The 13,747-nt window shown below is 36.8% G+C and overlaps 1 protein-coding gene across 1 annotated transcript in view; it reads right to left on the bottom strand.

Annotated features, from left to right (window-relative positions):
- The window catches only part of FZD6 (frizzled class receptor 6), a 30,476-nt gene that overhangs the window by 2,294 nt on the left and 14,435 nt on the right, over positions 1-13,747 (bottom strand). The window contains exons 2-5 of the mRNA XM_069854522.1: positions 7,540-7,736; positions 4,093-5,110; positions 1,886-2,034; positions 186-608 (exon numbers count right to left, since the gene is read on the bottom strand). Coding sequence (XP_069710623.1) covers positions 186-608; positions 1,886-2,034; positions 4,093-5,110; positions 7,540-7,736 — 1,787 coding nt within the window. The remainder of the gene's footprint in view (positions 1-185; positions 609-1,885; positions 2,035-4,092; positions 5,111-7,539; positions 7,737-13,747) is intronic.

The raw sequence follows: 13,747 nt of genomic DNA, 5'->3' as shown, positions 1-13,747 counted from the left end.
AATATCCCATATGCTAAAGATAAAAGATACGAAATAGTTTCTATGAATTACAGTATTCTTGACAGCTACTGAGGGTTAATTGTATACTCGGAGTTTACTGATTCTTCACAAAGAAGAAACAGAAAACGTACAAAAGCAGTGGTAACACACATAAACACACAAAAGACTGAGATAAGGAGCCTTACCTTCCTTCACCTACTCTCTTCATACTCTCAGCCAAGCTACTCATATCACATGTGCTATCTGCTTTGTTTCTTCTTTCCATCTGATCCATTGTCAATTTAGGTAACATTTGATCTCCACTGTTTTCACCTTCCTCTACTCTTTGGGCTGATGTTCTGTCTGCCTCTATTTCTTTCTCAGACGTCTCTGGAGAGGTTTTAATTTCTGCAACAGTTTCTTGGCTTAAGTAATCATGGTTAGTGATTGCTACTGCAGAAGTTCCATGGTTTGTTGTACCACCTGTACTTGTCCCCATTGACTTTGAAATGACTTTCAATTTGTGTGAAGTTGATTTGTAGTGCTTCTTTTTATGTTTAACTTTAGAATTGTGCCTCAAGAAAAACTCGCATGATTCTTGCAGCACTCTTCGACTCTCACTGATAGGACTGAAAGAAAATACAAGCATTTAACTGAATGAAGAGGGCAACCTTAGATGTAATTTAATACAGCTTCATATGCAAAACTGTGAAAAACCAGCAACCACTGATGCAATCTGAGCTGGATGTTAATGAACACACGGAAAAAAATTAAATGTGAAAAGAGGAGGAAAAAAAGTCTGATCATAATGGCTCTGAAGTAATTATGTCTGTGGAACACTTAAATAAAGCAGATTTCTACATTTCTTACTTCTGCAAGTTGGTCCAATGACTTCAGTAGATTAATCATCTAAGAGAGGAAAGTAGTATTAACTCTTAAACAGCTGTATTACCAAATTAACTTTATATAAAGTAAACCTCATTCAAGTGCAATACAGGTAAGCATTATAAAATCTACTTCATTATTTTTAAATTCTTATAGCTGATAGCAATAACATCTGAAATACAAGAAAAAATATATGGGAGATGGAAAAAGAGAGGAGATGGAAAGGAAGCTATAAGCTCACCATCAAGGAATGTAGGTGTAAAATTAAAGGAGTTTAAAGACTGCTGCCTTGGGAACTTCAATGAAATAAAAATATATTTTCTAAAAATAAGTTAAAAGTAATGAGTAACACAGATAATCTAAAACAGAATAATCAAGGAATAAAAAGGAATGGAAAATATCACAGCTACAAGGAACAGTGATGATATTTAAGATCTCTTTAAATCTAGAGCTATAAATTTACTAAAATTAAATAATAAAACTGAATCACTCTGTTTTGGAAAAGAATAAGGAACAGTACATTAATACAATAAAAGTGATACTACAGGGGTGTCAGTGAAAATTATTTTTTAAAATAAGACAAGCCTGGCAGAGAAGAAAAGCAGAGAATGTTATTATTGCATGAGAGTAAACACAGCTCAGTAGTGTGTCAAATGAAGCATTCAGAACACGTGAAAGGATCTAAGTAGATGGCTGAAATTATCTTCCCTCATTCAACTGGAAACCACAGATGTATTAGCCAATGCTAAACACAACAGTAAGTCTTCCACTTTATGAACAAAGCAGAGAAAAATATTTTTTTGTCTTCTGAGAATGCTGTCAGAAAGTCAGCGCATACATGAAACTTCCACAGACTCAATGGAATTTTGCTGATGCCCATATGTGGCATTTAGACTCCAAAACACAAAGGGTCTAAGGACAACATTGTGATTACCTGAACAATATTTAAGAAACATGTCTGAAATCCAACTTATTTAAAAGTATACACTTCAAATAATAGGAATTAAAAAATTGTTCTTACTCTCTTTTGCGGTTTCTGTTGAAGAAATTGGCCCATTCAGAACACGTCTTTTTACTTCCCACCCAGAAGACTGGAGATATGCCAACAATTAGTGTCAGCAAATATTTCATCAGAAACAAAAATATTTCTGGTCTTGCTAGTGCCTTTGCCTAGAAGATAACAAAGTTCAATAAATGCAAAGAAGAAAATGTATTTGTTGATTTATTTTTTAAACACAAAACCCAAACTATGTAAAAGAGACACCTTCTTATGGCTGTTGTTCTTTGTTGAGGCTTGTACTGTGGACAAATGTTAGACAAGTACAGTCAAGTCAGACCTGGTTAATGTCTGCAGCTGAATACACAGAGGAGATTAGTCACACGGAAATATTTTTCTTTTAAATTGAAAGGAAAGATAATTTGGTGGGTAACAGTATTAGAAACCATGTTCTTCAGAGATCGTTTGTATGTATAAGATTTATCCCTTCAACTTAAAAGAAATAATAAGTGCAAGATTTTTGAGTTAATCAGATTAGACAGCATCTTCAAGGAGCCACAGGGAACTACATAGTAGTTTTCTGTTTATTGCAAAATTAATCCTCCCATTTGCAGAACTGGATTGTAGGAGCAGAGACATTTAACTCAGCAAGAGATTTTTATCTTCTGCTCCCATGCTGTAAATTTAATTTACGTTACCTGGCTTATCTGCCAGTACCATCTACAAAAGTCTCTACTTTTCTTAGCCAGGCACCATTAGTTACTTAAACTCAAGTTTGTTTTATTTGGTTCTGATCTGGCCAATGAAATAAAAAATGTACAAGCTAGCTCAGATAAGCCAGGACTGATCACGTCACTTTAAGCTACTCCACAGCTAGCATATGCTGTTTGTTATAGGGACAGATCCTGTTAAGTATGTCTTTGTGTAACATTCCTTGTTGCTATTCACTCCTTCCAATAGGTTAATTAGAGGCTGAGAATACATGGTCCTTCTGCCTTATTTATGCCGAGTTGTTATATATAAGCACTACAAAACAAGTTTGTTTTTTCTAAAAAAGCATAAAAGTCTTGTTTTCAACCTTGCACATTTTGGACCATTTAGGCTGATACAGATCTCAGTACAAAACCCACTGAAGACAAGGTGCACCAGTTAAGAATAATAGTGGAAGCAAAAATAACCAACAAGTCTGTGAGCTGCACTAGTCTCTGCTTAAACTGAATCCAATACAGGAGATATAGAGGATGTTTATGAAAGTAGAAGGATCAAGTCTTATAATTCCAGAACACCTGTGTTTATATTCCTCCTTTAAATGCTAGTGTATTGCAGCAAACACATAGATGGTAAGTGCAAAGCAATAAAAGACGACACAAGACACTTGCATTTCTTTTAGTGATGGTGTCTTCTTTTGTGTTTGTTCTTAAATGGAAAAAAACAAACCACAAAATTACTTACAATTGCAGGGATTTTCATGTACTTACAAAAGATTTAATCCATAGAGAGTACTGAACAAGGGCAGATTTATTTTAAAAGCCTTTCCAAAGCAATTGGTTTTTTAAGAGTCAAATGTTAAATATGAACACCTCTGCAATTCAAAGTGCTGTTGGGTTGGGGGTTTTTTGTTTGGTTTATTAAAGATTTCTTTACATAACTGAAAGCCAGCCTGCAAATGACAGCTATCATGGGAAAAATACACTGGAATTTTGTTTTGTTTTTTCAGTGTTTTATAGTTCTACGCTTTGAAGAAAAAAACAACAAACCTATTCTTAAATCTATGCTTATAAGCAACATTTTAAATCCAATTTAGATTCAATTTTCAAGAACCATTATTTCGGCTTCAACTGAAATTGATGCAAAGTCACCTTCAGTACTTTGATACTGAGCTAGACACAAAAATACTTAGGACTTCTTTTAGAAACAGATCCTGTGAAGAACGGTCCTCCCCCAACACAATCTGTAACACTAAGATCAAATATCATAAAGATTATATATTCCCTTTACACCTGTGAGTTAGAATCTAATTGCTGAGTACTATTAATTTGATTAGTGAAAAATTTCAAAGCAAAAGTATGATACCACTGATGTTGACTTAAAAAGTAACTAATCACTGCATGGTCTTGAAATAATTACTTAATATGAAAATAATTAACTAAATGCATAGCAGATACAGTGATGTGTAAAGGTTTTTGCTAATTAACTTTCCAGTATTGTTTATAAAGAAAACTGCTACTTGCCTGATAAGGACAAGGGATATGGTACTGGTCACAGTGGTCAAATACCCAAGTTGTTTCCCAGATTTTCCGGTTCACCAGTTCATAGACATAACATCCAAGAAGTGCTACAAGTGGCACCAAATATAAACCACTAAAAACTCCAATTCGGATCATAAATTTCTTTAGCTTCTCCTGATTTCTGCCATCATGCTGTATGACTTGGCGTACATGATTTAAAGAAATAATACCAGCTAAAAGAAGAGAGAGACCAAAAAACACACAAAGGCACAACGGCAAAAGCACAAAGTAGAGAGAGGCATCCACATCGTAGAGACCCACAAAACAAACCCCACTGATATTGTCCCCTTCAACTTTGTTCATCGCAAGGAGCATAATGGTTAGAAAGCCAGGTATTCCCCATGCAACCGCATGGAACCACATGGCCTTTTGTGCAATAGCTTCACAGCTCCATTTTCTCCCTGCTGCAAGGAACCAAGTGATCGTAAGAATCACCCACCATATAGTTCCTGCCATAGTGAAAAAATACAAAACCATGAAGAGGAAAGTACAGGCTTTGTTCTGGGAGCCAAGAACAACTGTTTCACCAATTTCTAACTTATCATCTGCCTCATTACAAGCAGTTCTGTTCCCAAGTAAAAATCCAATAAAGTACATTAGAGAGACTATGCTGTAACAGACGGAGTAATAGATGATCGGCCTCTCTGGGTACCTAAACCTTTTAACATCAATCAGAAAAGTCAAGAACGTGAAAAGCGTAGCACAAAGACAAAAGATTGAAACTATTCCAATGAAGCTTTTTGCAACATCCAATTCATAATTTTTGAAGTACATATTGGGACATGGGGGTGCACACTGGTCAATTCCCAGAAACTTGTAGCCTTGTCCATTGGTAGTGTGTAGGTGCCGTGGACACCAGAATCCATAATCTCTTCGGGCCTGGCCTGGGGTCTTCTGAGTTCCATGTATGTTAGTGGTTACAGCAGCAACAGGAGGAACAGACTCATCACAATTGACCAGTCTACATAAATATAAACAGAAGAGGAAATACCTTAGTAACCCTCATTCTCAACTGCAATTATTTCTTAGAAATTAGAAAAAAAAAATCTGAATCTAAGCACTGTTAGATTTTATAGATAGTGCAAAATGTGAATTATATGAAAAAAAAAGAATCAGGCAGCATTTTAAAACAGAAACTTCAAATATTTTCAGTTCAGAAGTCTATTGAAACACACTAACAGTTGCTCTCTGTTATTTTTTTGCTTATGAAGCGCTACTCAAAGTGCAATTTTTCTTTTAGAATCTTAAATTCTATTAAACTTTTACATATCTACACAGAAATATTTACAGTTGTTTTTTTTCTAACTCTGGAAAACAACAGACCACTGGAGAGAGCAAATAATCTTGTCAAAAGTCAAGCTGCAACCAAGAAACAGAGAAAGAAAACTGAGAGCATCTAGAATTAACTGATGACTAGTATACAATTACTATTGTAAATGTTTGTGTTATAGTAATATTTCATTGTCAACAACAATAAAACAATCTGACTGAAAAAGACAAAAGCAAAAAATATAAGCATCGTAAAAAATGACTGGTATTTTAGCAATTTTTTTCCTACCTTAATAATGTTTATTTAAAAATTGCTCGAGGCAATTGTTCAAGCATTTAATTCGACACAATATGTGACCTTTTTATATTGTTAACATAGTGTTAGCAGTGTTGGACATGCCTTCAAACTAGATTATATAACTGAAACAGGTAAGAATTCATTCAAAAGAGGATTTATATTTATATGCATTCCAAGTTTAAGCATATATTTTAAAAGAAGAAGCATTGTATTCCAGCTTTTAAGGTAAGATTCTTCTATCTCAAAATATTCTTTGCTAAACGCTACTGTAACAGTCTCTCAACACCAGTTTGCGAGCTCAGCTTGAGCTAAAAAATCCTTTAGTTCTCTCTCTCTCTCTCTATTATCATGCTGTCCAAATTAATCCAGAATAATTGTTTACACAACAGATTGAGTAGCAGATTCTTTTATTAACCATGGACTGGACCAGTATGCACAGGAACAGTGTGAACTTTATTCACCCACGTCTTAATTGGCATTAAGTATGTCTGTAAGAATACAAGAGTGTGAATCTCAGGATTCCGGTTACTGCCCATCCTCGTACCAGCTCCTCTTCTGTGGGCTGCGGGATCTCTGTGGTTGTAAGCACATCCTGCATTACATGGACTTCTCTGTATTGGTTAATGGGGAGACATCATTTCACATACAGACAAAGCAGGTTCATTTTCAGTAAATGATAGCAGAAACGGAATGATTTAAAGCTGCAGTGATTCCTGCAAAAATGTAATTTGATTTAAAATTTCATTTGAAAGACATATTGAAGAACTGGATTAACTTGTAATTTTCCTAATTTTTCAAAACAATTACTGAAGACATCTGCTGCACTGAGTGGCACTACTGCTGCACTGAGCGGCACTACTGCTGCAGAGAAGCTCAAGCTAAATAGGGAAAGTCAATGCCTTCTTGTTTCAAAACCCCATGACTTCACTTTTTCTGCAGAACTAAGGAAAACTGCATCAATGCCACCTGTTACAGTCACCTCAATATGGATCTCTACCAGAGATCACGGCACGGGGCTACTGTCCCAGCTCTTCCTCAGCCCTATCAAAGAAGCAAGTGCATGGGAGTTCAAAAAATTATTTCAGTTTCCGCCTTCTGCTCCTTTCTTGTACTTCTTGCCCTGACGTGTGTTAAAAACCACCCCTTCTGGCCTTAATAATTTACAAGTATCTGCAGTGAAAGGTCAGAATCTCAAGATTATATTCAAGTGCTTTCAGTAGTTATAGACTTATCTTCTCCACAAACGTAGCATCAACTGTCTTCTCTCTGGTACAGACACATGAACATCTTTGAGAAAAGGCCAAATTTTTTTAAAAAAGAGACTTTGGCAGGCAGTAAAGGGAAAAGCAACACAAGGCTGAATTTGCACATTTAAGCAGTTAGGAGTAAGATAAGGTTTCTGCTATTTAATGCTCTGTGGCCAGTCTAATACAGAATATGTTATATTTCATTATTTTATGAACAACTATTTATAAAACCACCATGAAGTAAAAATTATCATCCCTAGTTTAGAGATCAGAAACCAAAGCAAAATCCATGCTGTAACATTTATTACTTGAAACTTTAAGAAACTTATAGTAAAAAAGCTTCTTTGTGCAGGGATCTGAATACTGAAAAGAACAGCTACAGAATTTTCTTGCAAAAAGTCACAAGGAGGAAATGAAGATAACACAGATCCCTGTGCATAAGTACTGCAGGGTCACCAGTGATGAAGAAGCTACAGCAAGGTGACATTTAACACTTAGATTGAATTGAAAATCTGAGGCAAAGTAAAATACGAAAATACCACCTTCCATCACCTGTCAACATGAAACACACCCCACCTGGAACATTCCAGCTCTTCAGGCCATGCGATTCCAAAAGTGTCCATCAGCTGCTTACAGTCAGAATAGACTTTCTCACAGACGCTTCGACAAGGGTGAATCACATGAACTTGCTCCAGGCAAGCAGGGACAAAGGCTTTGCAAAGAAATGTGTGGATGTCTGGTGAACAGTGAAGATTCATAAGTGTAAGAAAAGGCTACAGGAAAGAAAAAGGGTTTTGTTAGTAATTTTAAGATGATATTTCAAGGTATCAAAACTAACTGTCATCACTACGGTTCAGATTTGTTCCCCTGTAGATTTGAAAAGATACTAGAAAATAGTGTTTGTTCAGCAGTTGTGAAAGAGCAAAACCCGGTGGCCTGAGCAGTGAAAAAAGCTCTGTCAGCAATTCTAGCCCAGCCCCTGCCGCAGGATCTTGGCCAACCTGTAACTATTCAAACCTGATTTTTCCTGTTTGACAATATTAGAAATCTGAAGGGTATTATGAAAGCCCAAGATTGTTAAAAAATACAGTAAAACATTATGTTCCTACATTTACCAGTCAGCTTCTAAATAAGTGCTCTGAGATTTCAATGTTGGTCTGTCCCTGTAGTTCCTGTTACATTACATTTCCACTCCTAAGTGATGTGTTGCACTCATCTCTCATGCTAGACAGCTTTGGGTTTTGATTAATGAGGTCCAAATACCATTATTCCTCATTTTTTAAACACTGCATTTCAAAATCTCAACATGATTGAGAATTTCTTCACCTGTATTACCAGGCAGTGAATAATTGCTGACTGTTCTCACTAAAGAATTCACAGAATGAAATTGAATGCAACCCTCTTTCCCCATAATTTATTCAATCCATTATTTACAGTCAGACAGGCTTTTAAGGGGAAAAAAAACCCCACAGTCCTCTTTCTCTGCATTTTATCACCTTTATTATTAGGGAAAATTATTTTAGCCAAAATACTATAATGTGTGCTAACTTCAGACAAAACAGAAGTTGTCACTCATTTTTTGCAACTGCTCTATCATTTTAAGGGTGGCTAATTGATGGAAGCAAGCAATGACACACTAACAGCTTTGTCAGGCGTGCTCCTTAGTTTGAAGGGTTCTGTTCCAGGCTGCTTTCACTGTCCTGTCTGCCATGCTGGGTACACATTCCTGATCCAGCTCAGAAGAGTAAACCAGGCTAACTTAAACAACCTTCTGAGCAGGAGGAAACCAACCCATGGCCGAGGTGAAATCAATCTGCAGGATCACATCAGCCTAATGTAGGCTTTTTGATAAAATGCTTCTTGTATCCCAGGAAAAAAGAATCTTCGTATCACACGTAAAGAGTCAAATTCATGCATCAGGAAAGCTGAAACAATATTTAACACACTTTGAAATGCACTGATAAATTGACGCTGCAAAAATTTTTTGAAGAAAACAGATTTTTTTAAAAAGATTTTTATTTACCAAGAATTTTATTTAATTCTTCATCATTAATGGCTATGTATCTCGAATATTCCACCCATGACTAGTACAGAAAGGATTAACTTCTGAGCCCAGAATAGTATCCCTTTGTCACCTTTTATATATCCCAAATATACACAGACTTATACTCCAAGAACAAATCTTACTACTAAGCATGCAGTTTAAAAGGAAAGACATTGATAATATATTTTCATCTTCAAAACAGAATATCTACAAATCCTCAGGGGACATTTATAACAAACATAGCAATGCGTGAGGGCTGGGGGAAGGGAGAAGATAAAGCAGAGTAAGAATAAAAGAACATTTAATGTAAAATAAAAAAGATGTTGCCATTGCCCTTCAGAGCTTTCCTGTTGTTTGCTGCCTCTGCAGATGCCATTACAGCAGGCACACAGAATTCTGACTTCCTCTCTGGACGTCTGCTCTGGTGTTGCCTTCACAAGGACCCAAGGCTTGAGTATTTTATGACAAGGAGAGAAGCATAGCTCTGCTATAATGTGCTCCAGTTCCATGAGTTGGATTATTTCCTAAATGCTACATGGCCTCAGACAAAGAAAAATATTTATAAGTTCACCATAAATGAAGTAATTTCCTTTGCATAACTATGATGCTTGCTTTCTTTCCAATTAAATTTTACTTACTCCAATGTTTAATTTGATTGCTCTGCTCTTCCTGGCACTTCGGATAAAATAATCTAGTTAGCCATATACAACTCCTATAGAAATTGAGTTTACTTTTGAAATTAAGTCTTGCAGAAATTTTCATCTCAGTTGACAAAAAAACCCCTTAATTTTCTACAGCAATTGTTGCGGTGCCAGTCAAGAACTTCTGCAGACTTAGATCAAACAGCAATATTGTCACTAGAAAGCAAGAATTTAAAAACAAACCAAACCAACCAACCAAGAAATACTGCTATCTGTGGGACCAATTATATTGACAGAGGTATTTTACCAGAAATTTTGATTCCCAAACCAATTTGTAAATAGCATTTTCCAACACAGCTAATAGGGCTACGTATCATAAGCTTGACCCATTGTTACAGAAAATTATTATAAAGAAAGCCATGTCTGGTGAAGAAAGTCAGGCCATAAACCCAACTTTACCATCCTAACAGTCTGCTCTATGAAAATACTTAAATGCTAAAATATCACAAGTATCGCTACACAATACTACTGTATATCAGAGGTTGATAATGAGAAATGAAAAAAATAAATGTTTGCTAGTTTTAGTACAGTATGTTGTCATTGGCTAAACACTGTTGATTAAAGAATATATTTTATTTAAACGCAAAACTACTTTCATGGATAAATGCAGAAATGCAAACCTGCAGGAAGGAAGCTTTGCTCAGCCAAGAATTTGGCTGCTGAGAGTAACAGTTCTTACAATATTTCTTTCAGCTTGCTAAAAATGTTTACCTTTTGATACCTGGAAAGTATGAGCACAAGTTAAGACCAGGAAATTTGACGTTCTGAAAACCAAGCAGACCTTCTGAGTCAGACCAAGGATGCTTTTAGTTGGTCACCCCAATCTCACCAGAGCTGCTAGCAAGGCAGGTATAATAAAATAAGCCAACATCCCTCCCAGTTTCCTACAATCAATGGTTTATGAAACCAGCTGCATCTTATACCACCACTACTGTGTTGAAAAGATACCAACAGATCTCCTTCCTTCCTAGAACACATTTAATCTCTTTTCCAATCATTTATGCTTATACCCTTGTAAAATACTACAGCAGTAAGTTATATTGCATAATTTAATCAGGCAATCCTGAGAAAATACTGCATTTTATTTGTTTAGTTTAACTCCTGGGTTTGTAAGTTTGTGTTTCAACAGTTAACAGACTACTCTACTTTCTCCGCCATCCTGCTATCACTTATATAGTATATTTATACATAAGAGTCGTGGTTTAACTCCAGACAGAAACTAAGCCCACGCAGCTGCTCGCTCACCTTCCCACTCAGTGGGATGGGGAGGGAAATAAAAAAACCCAAACAACCCTAAAACTCGTCGGTTGAGATAACAACAGTTTAATAGGACAGCAAAAGGCTATAAATAAACATACAAAACAAGTGGTGCACAATACATGCTCATCACCCAATGCCCAGATCCCCCTGAACAGTGATCACCCCTTGGCAAACTCCCTAGTTTATATACTGAGCATGACATTATAAGGTATGGAATCTCCCTTGGGCCAGCCTGGGTAAGCTGCCCAGGCTGTGTCCCCTTCCAGCTTCTTGTGCATCTCCCAACTAGCAGAGAATGAGAAGCTGAGAAGTCCTTGACTTTGTATAAACATTACTTACCAGCACCTAAAACCAGTGTCTTGTTGACATTCTCTTCATACTACAACCAAAACACAGCACTGTACCAGCTGTTAAGATATGCCTGCCAAAATCAGGACAATTAGCATAATAATGTTTCAAATTTTTATTTCTATTCCTTTCATAATATACCATGCCTTCTATCTGCCTTGATGACATCTGAACACTGACTTCACATTTCCACAGTGACCCTTTTCTGTGTGGCAGAAACTCCTGTAATGCTGTGTTCACTTGTATGAATAGCAGGGGATATTTTCCTCCCCCATTCATTACATCGCATTTACTAACCCTAAATCTCACCTATCATTCTATTGTCCACTTGCATCTACCACAAGACCCTTCCGCAACTCTTCAGTTGATTTTTTTTCCTCAGGAAATTCACTCCATCCACCCCTCTTCTAGGTCATTATGGATTAGCCGGCCATCAGAGGTACAGATGACTAGGGGGAACCACTCTAGCCATTTATTTGGTACAGGATGAAACTATCAGCCACTGATTTACTACTCTAACACAACATAACATTTGTTTATTCCTACTTTTCTTCTTGCTTTTTAGGTGGGCATTGGAAAAGTCTCTGTTGGGTTATCAAAATAGTTTATTTAAAAAAAACATAGGTTATGATCACGGCATATAGATTATGATGCACCGAGTCCATCAAAAAACTCCAGTAGATTTTACAGACAACGAGTTCCCTCTACTAAAAAAAGCTCTACAAAATGTGAAACTTTGCCTCAAGCACAAACAAACAAACTGGATTTGTAAAATACAGATTTATTTTCAGAAACTGCCTACTTTTACCATCTGAGAAAAGCAAAAGATGTGGTGAATTGTGCCTGGAACTCTGCTAATGACTATCTCTCTTTAAGCGTGGGCTTCACTTCCAGCTAGGCTCTTTGGAAATGTTTCATTATAGAAAATAGTAGGTCTGCATTTCCTGACAGACTGTACAAGCAAAATCTTACCAAAACTAAAAGTATTTGTTTCTCCAGCTACATGCAACGTAAGTAAAAAGCATAAAGCCAAGATCACAAGCTCACTGACAGTAAGAATCAATTGCTTCAAGTCTGTGTTATCTGGTCCTTGGGTGTCCCAACCATGGACTATTTTTTACTGAACTGGTTAGCTGGATAACCTGCACACATATACGTGCTGATGTCTTGCGCATCCAAGTCTGGGATTAAACTCAGAATCTAGTACCATAGTCCTTTCCTCTTCAGGAAGTTCAGGTTCTGCAGGTGGCATAAATCACATGGAACAGGCTCTTCCAGGAAACCAAGGCACTTGGCATTGCTAAGCATTAGCAGCCACTGCCCTGTCACAGGAAGAACACAGATTAAAAGCTGCAGATTTGGTGATGGCAGTGCTAAAAAAGGAGTGATAGACTCACTTAGAAGCAAGAATGAAGCCTCACAAAGCCAACAGAAGTCTTAAATAATAAACTATCCTCCTGCCAATAGGAAACAAAACCCAGCAAATATGAGGCAAACAACACAATAATAATCTACCAAAAAACCTCCAACAAACTAATCTCAATCGTAAAGCCAAAGATGATGTAGTCTGTAAGAAAAGAAGCACTGTATCAAGAAATAGCAGTGAAGAACTGTTGCAAACTGAATGCAAATTTTCCACTGCATTGTCAGTGCAGAGTACAAGAGGGCCATGTGCTCCATACAGAAACCTCCCAGTGACAAATGGTCTGAACTGAACCCTGTGAAGCATACACAGACCTACTGCAGACTGTGTGGTCAAACAACCAAAGGCAGCAAAGCATCACTTGCAAGCGAGAGAAATATCCTCTGCACTGAGTGAAACACCAACATCTTACTTAGTAAATCCCAGCTTCTTTACAAAGTATGCCTATGTTATTTTACCCAGAGGCAAAAAGCCAAACTACATCAGAAATCCAGTTATAGTGTGGCCCTACAAACAATAAAACAAGATACAACAGAAATAAGGTCATTGTTGCAGACACACAGTGCAGATGCTCTGTCCCACCTCATCTCAGCTTCATCCTAGAGAAAAGTATTACCAGAGACAGCTAGATGTCTACTAACATATGTCGAAAGAAGGAAGTGAAAACGTTCTCCTGTACTATGCTGACTAATACCACAGAAACATTTAAACAATATAGAAAACGGTGGATCAAAATATCAAGGTCTTTGGTACAATTGGCTTTGGCAAACCTTGATTATCATGGACAGGAAATATCTTGGATTGCTGAGATAGTCAGGGGACCAAAGCCTTTGTTCAGCCATTGGAGCCAGCTATGTAAGATAGTTAACAACCTACTTCCCTGACCACTAAGGTCCAGCTACCAATTTAGCTCAGTTAACACTGAGATTAGCTAAGTTAAATAATGAGAGACATCAGTTGTCTCACTCTTAAGCAATGGTACCCATTTCATGATTTGATACAGATCTT

This window comes from Phaenicophaeus curvirostris, chromosome 3, assembly GCF_032191515.1.
Source record: "Phaenicophaeus curvirostris isolate KB17595 chromosome 3, BPBGC_Pcur_1.0, whole genome shotgun sequence".
NCBI lineage: Eukaryota > Metazoa > Chordata > Aves > Cuculiformes > Cuculidae > Phaenicophaeus > Phaenicophaeus curvirostris.
This window is presented reverse-complemented; position numbering and strand designations above follow the sequence as displayed.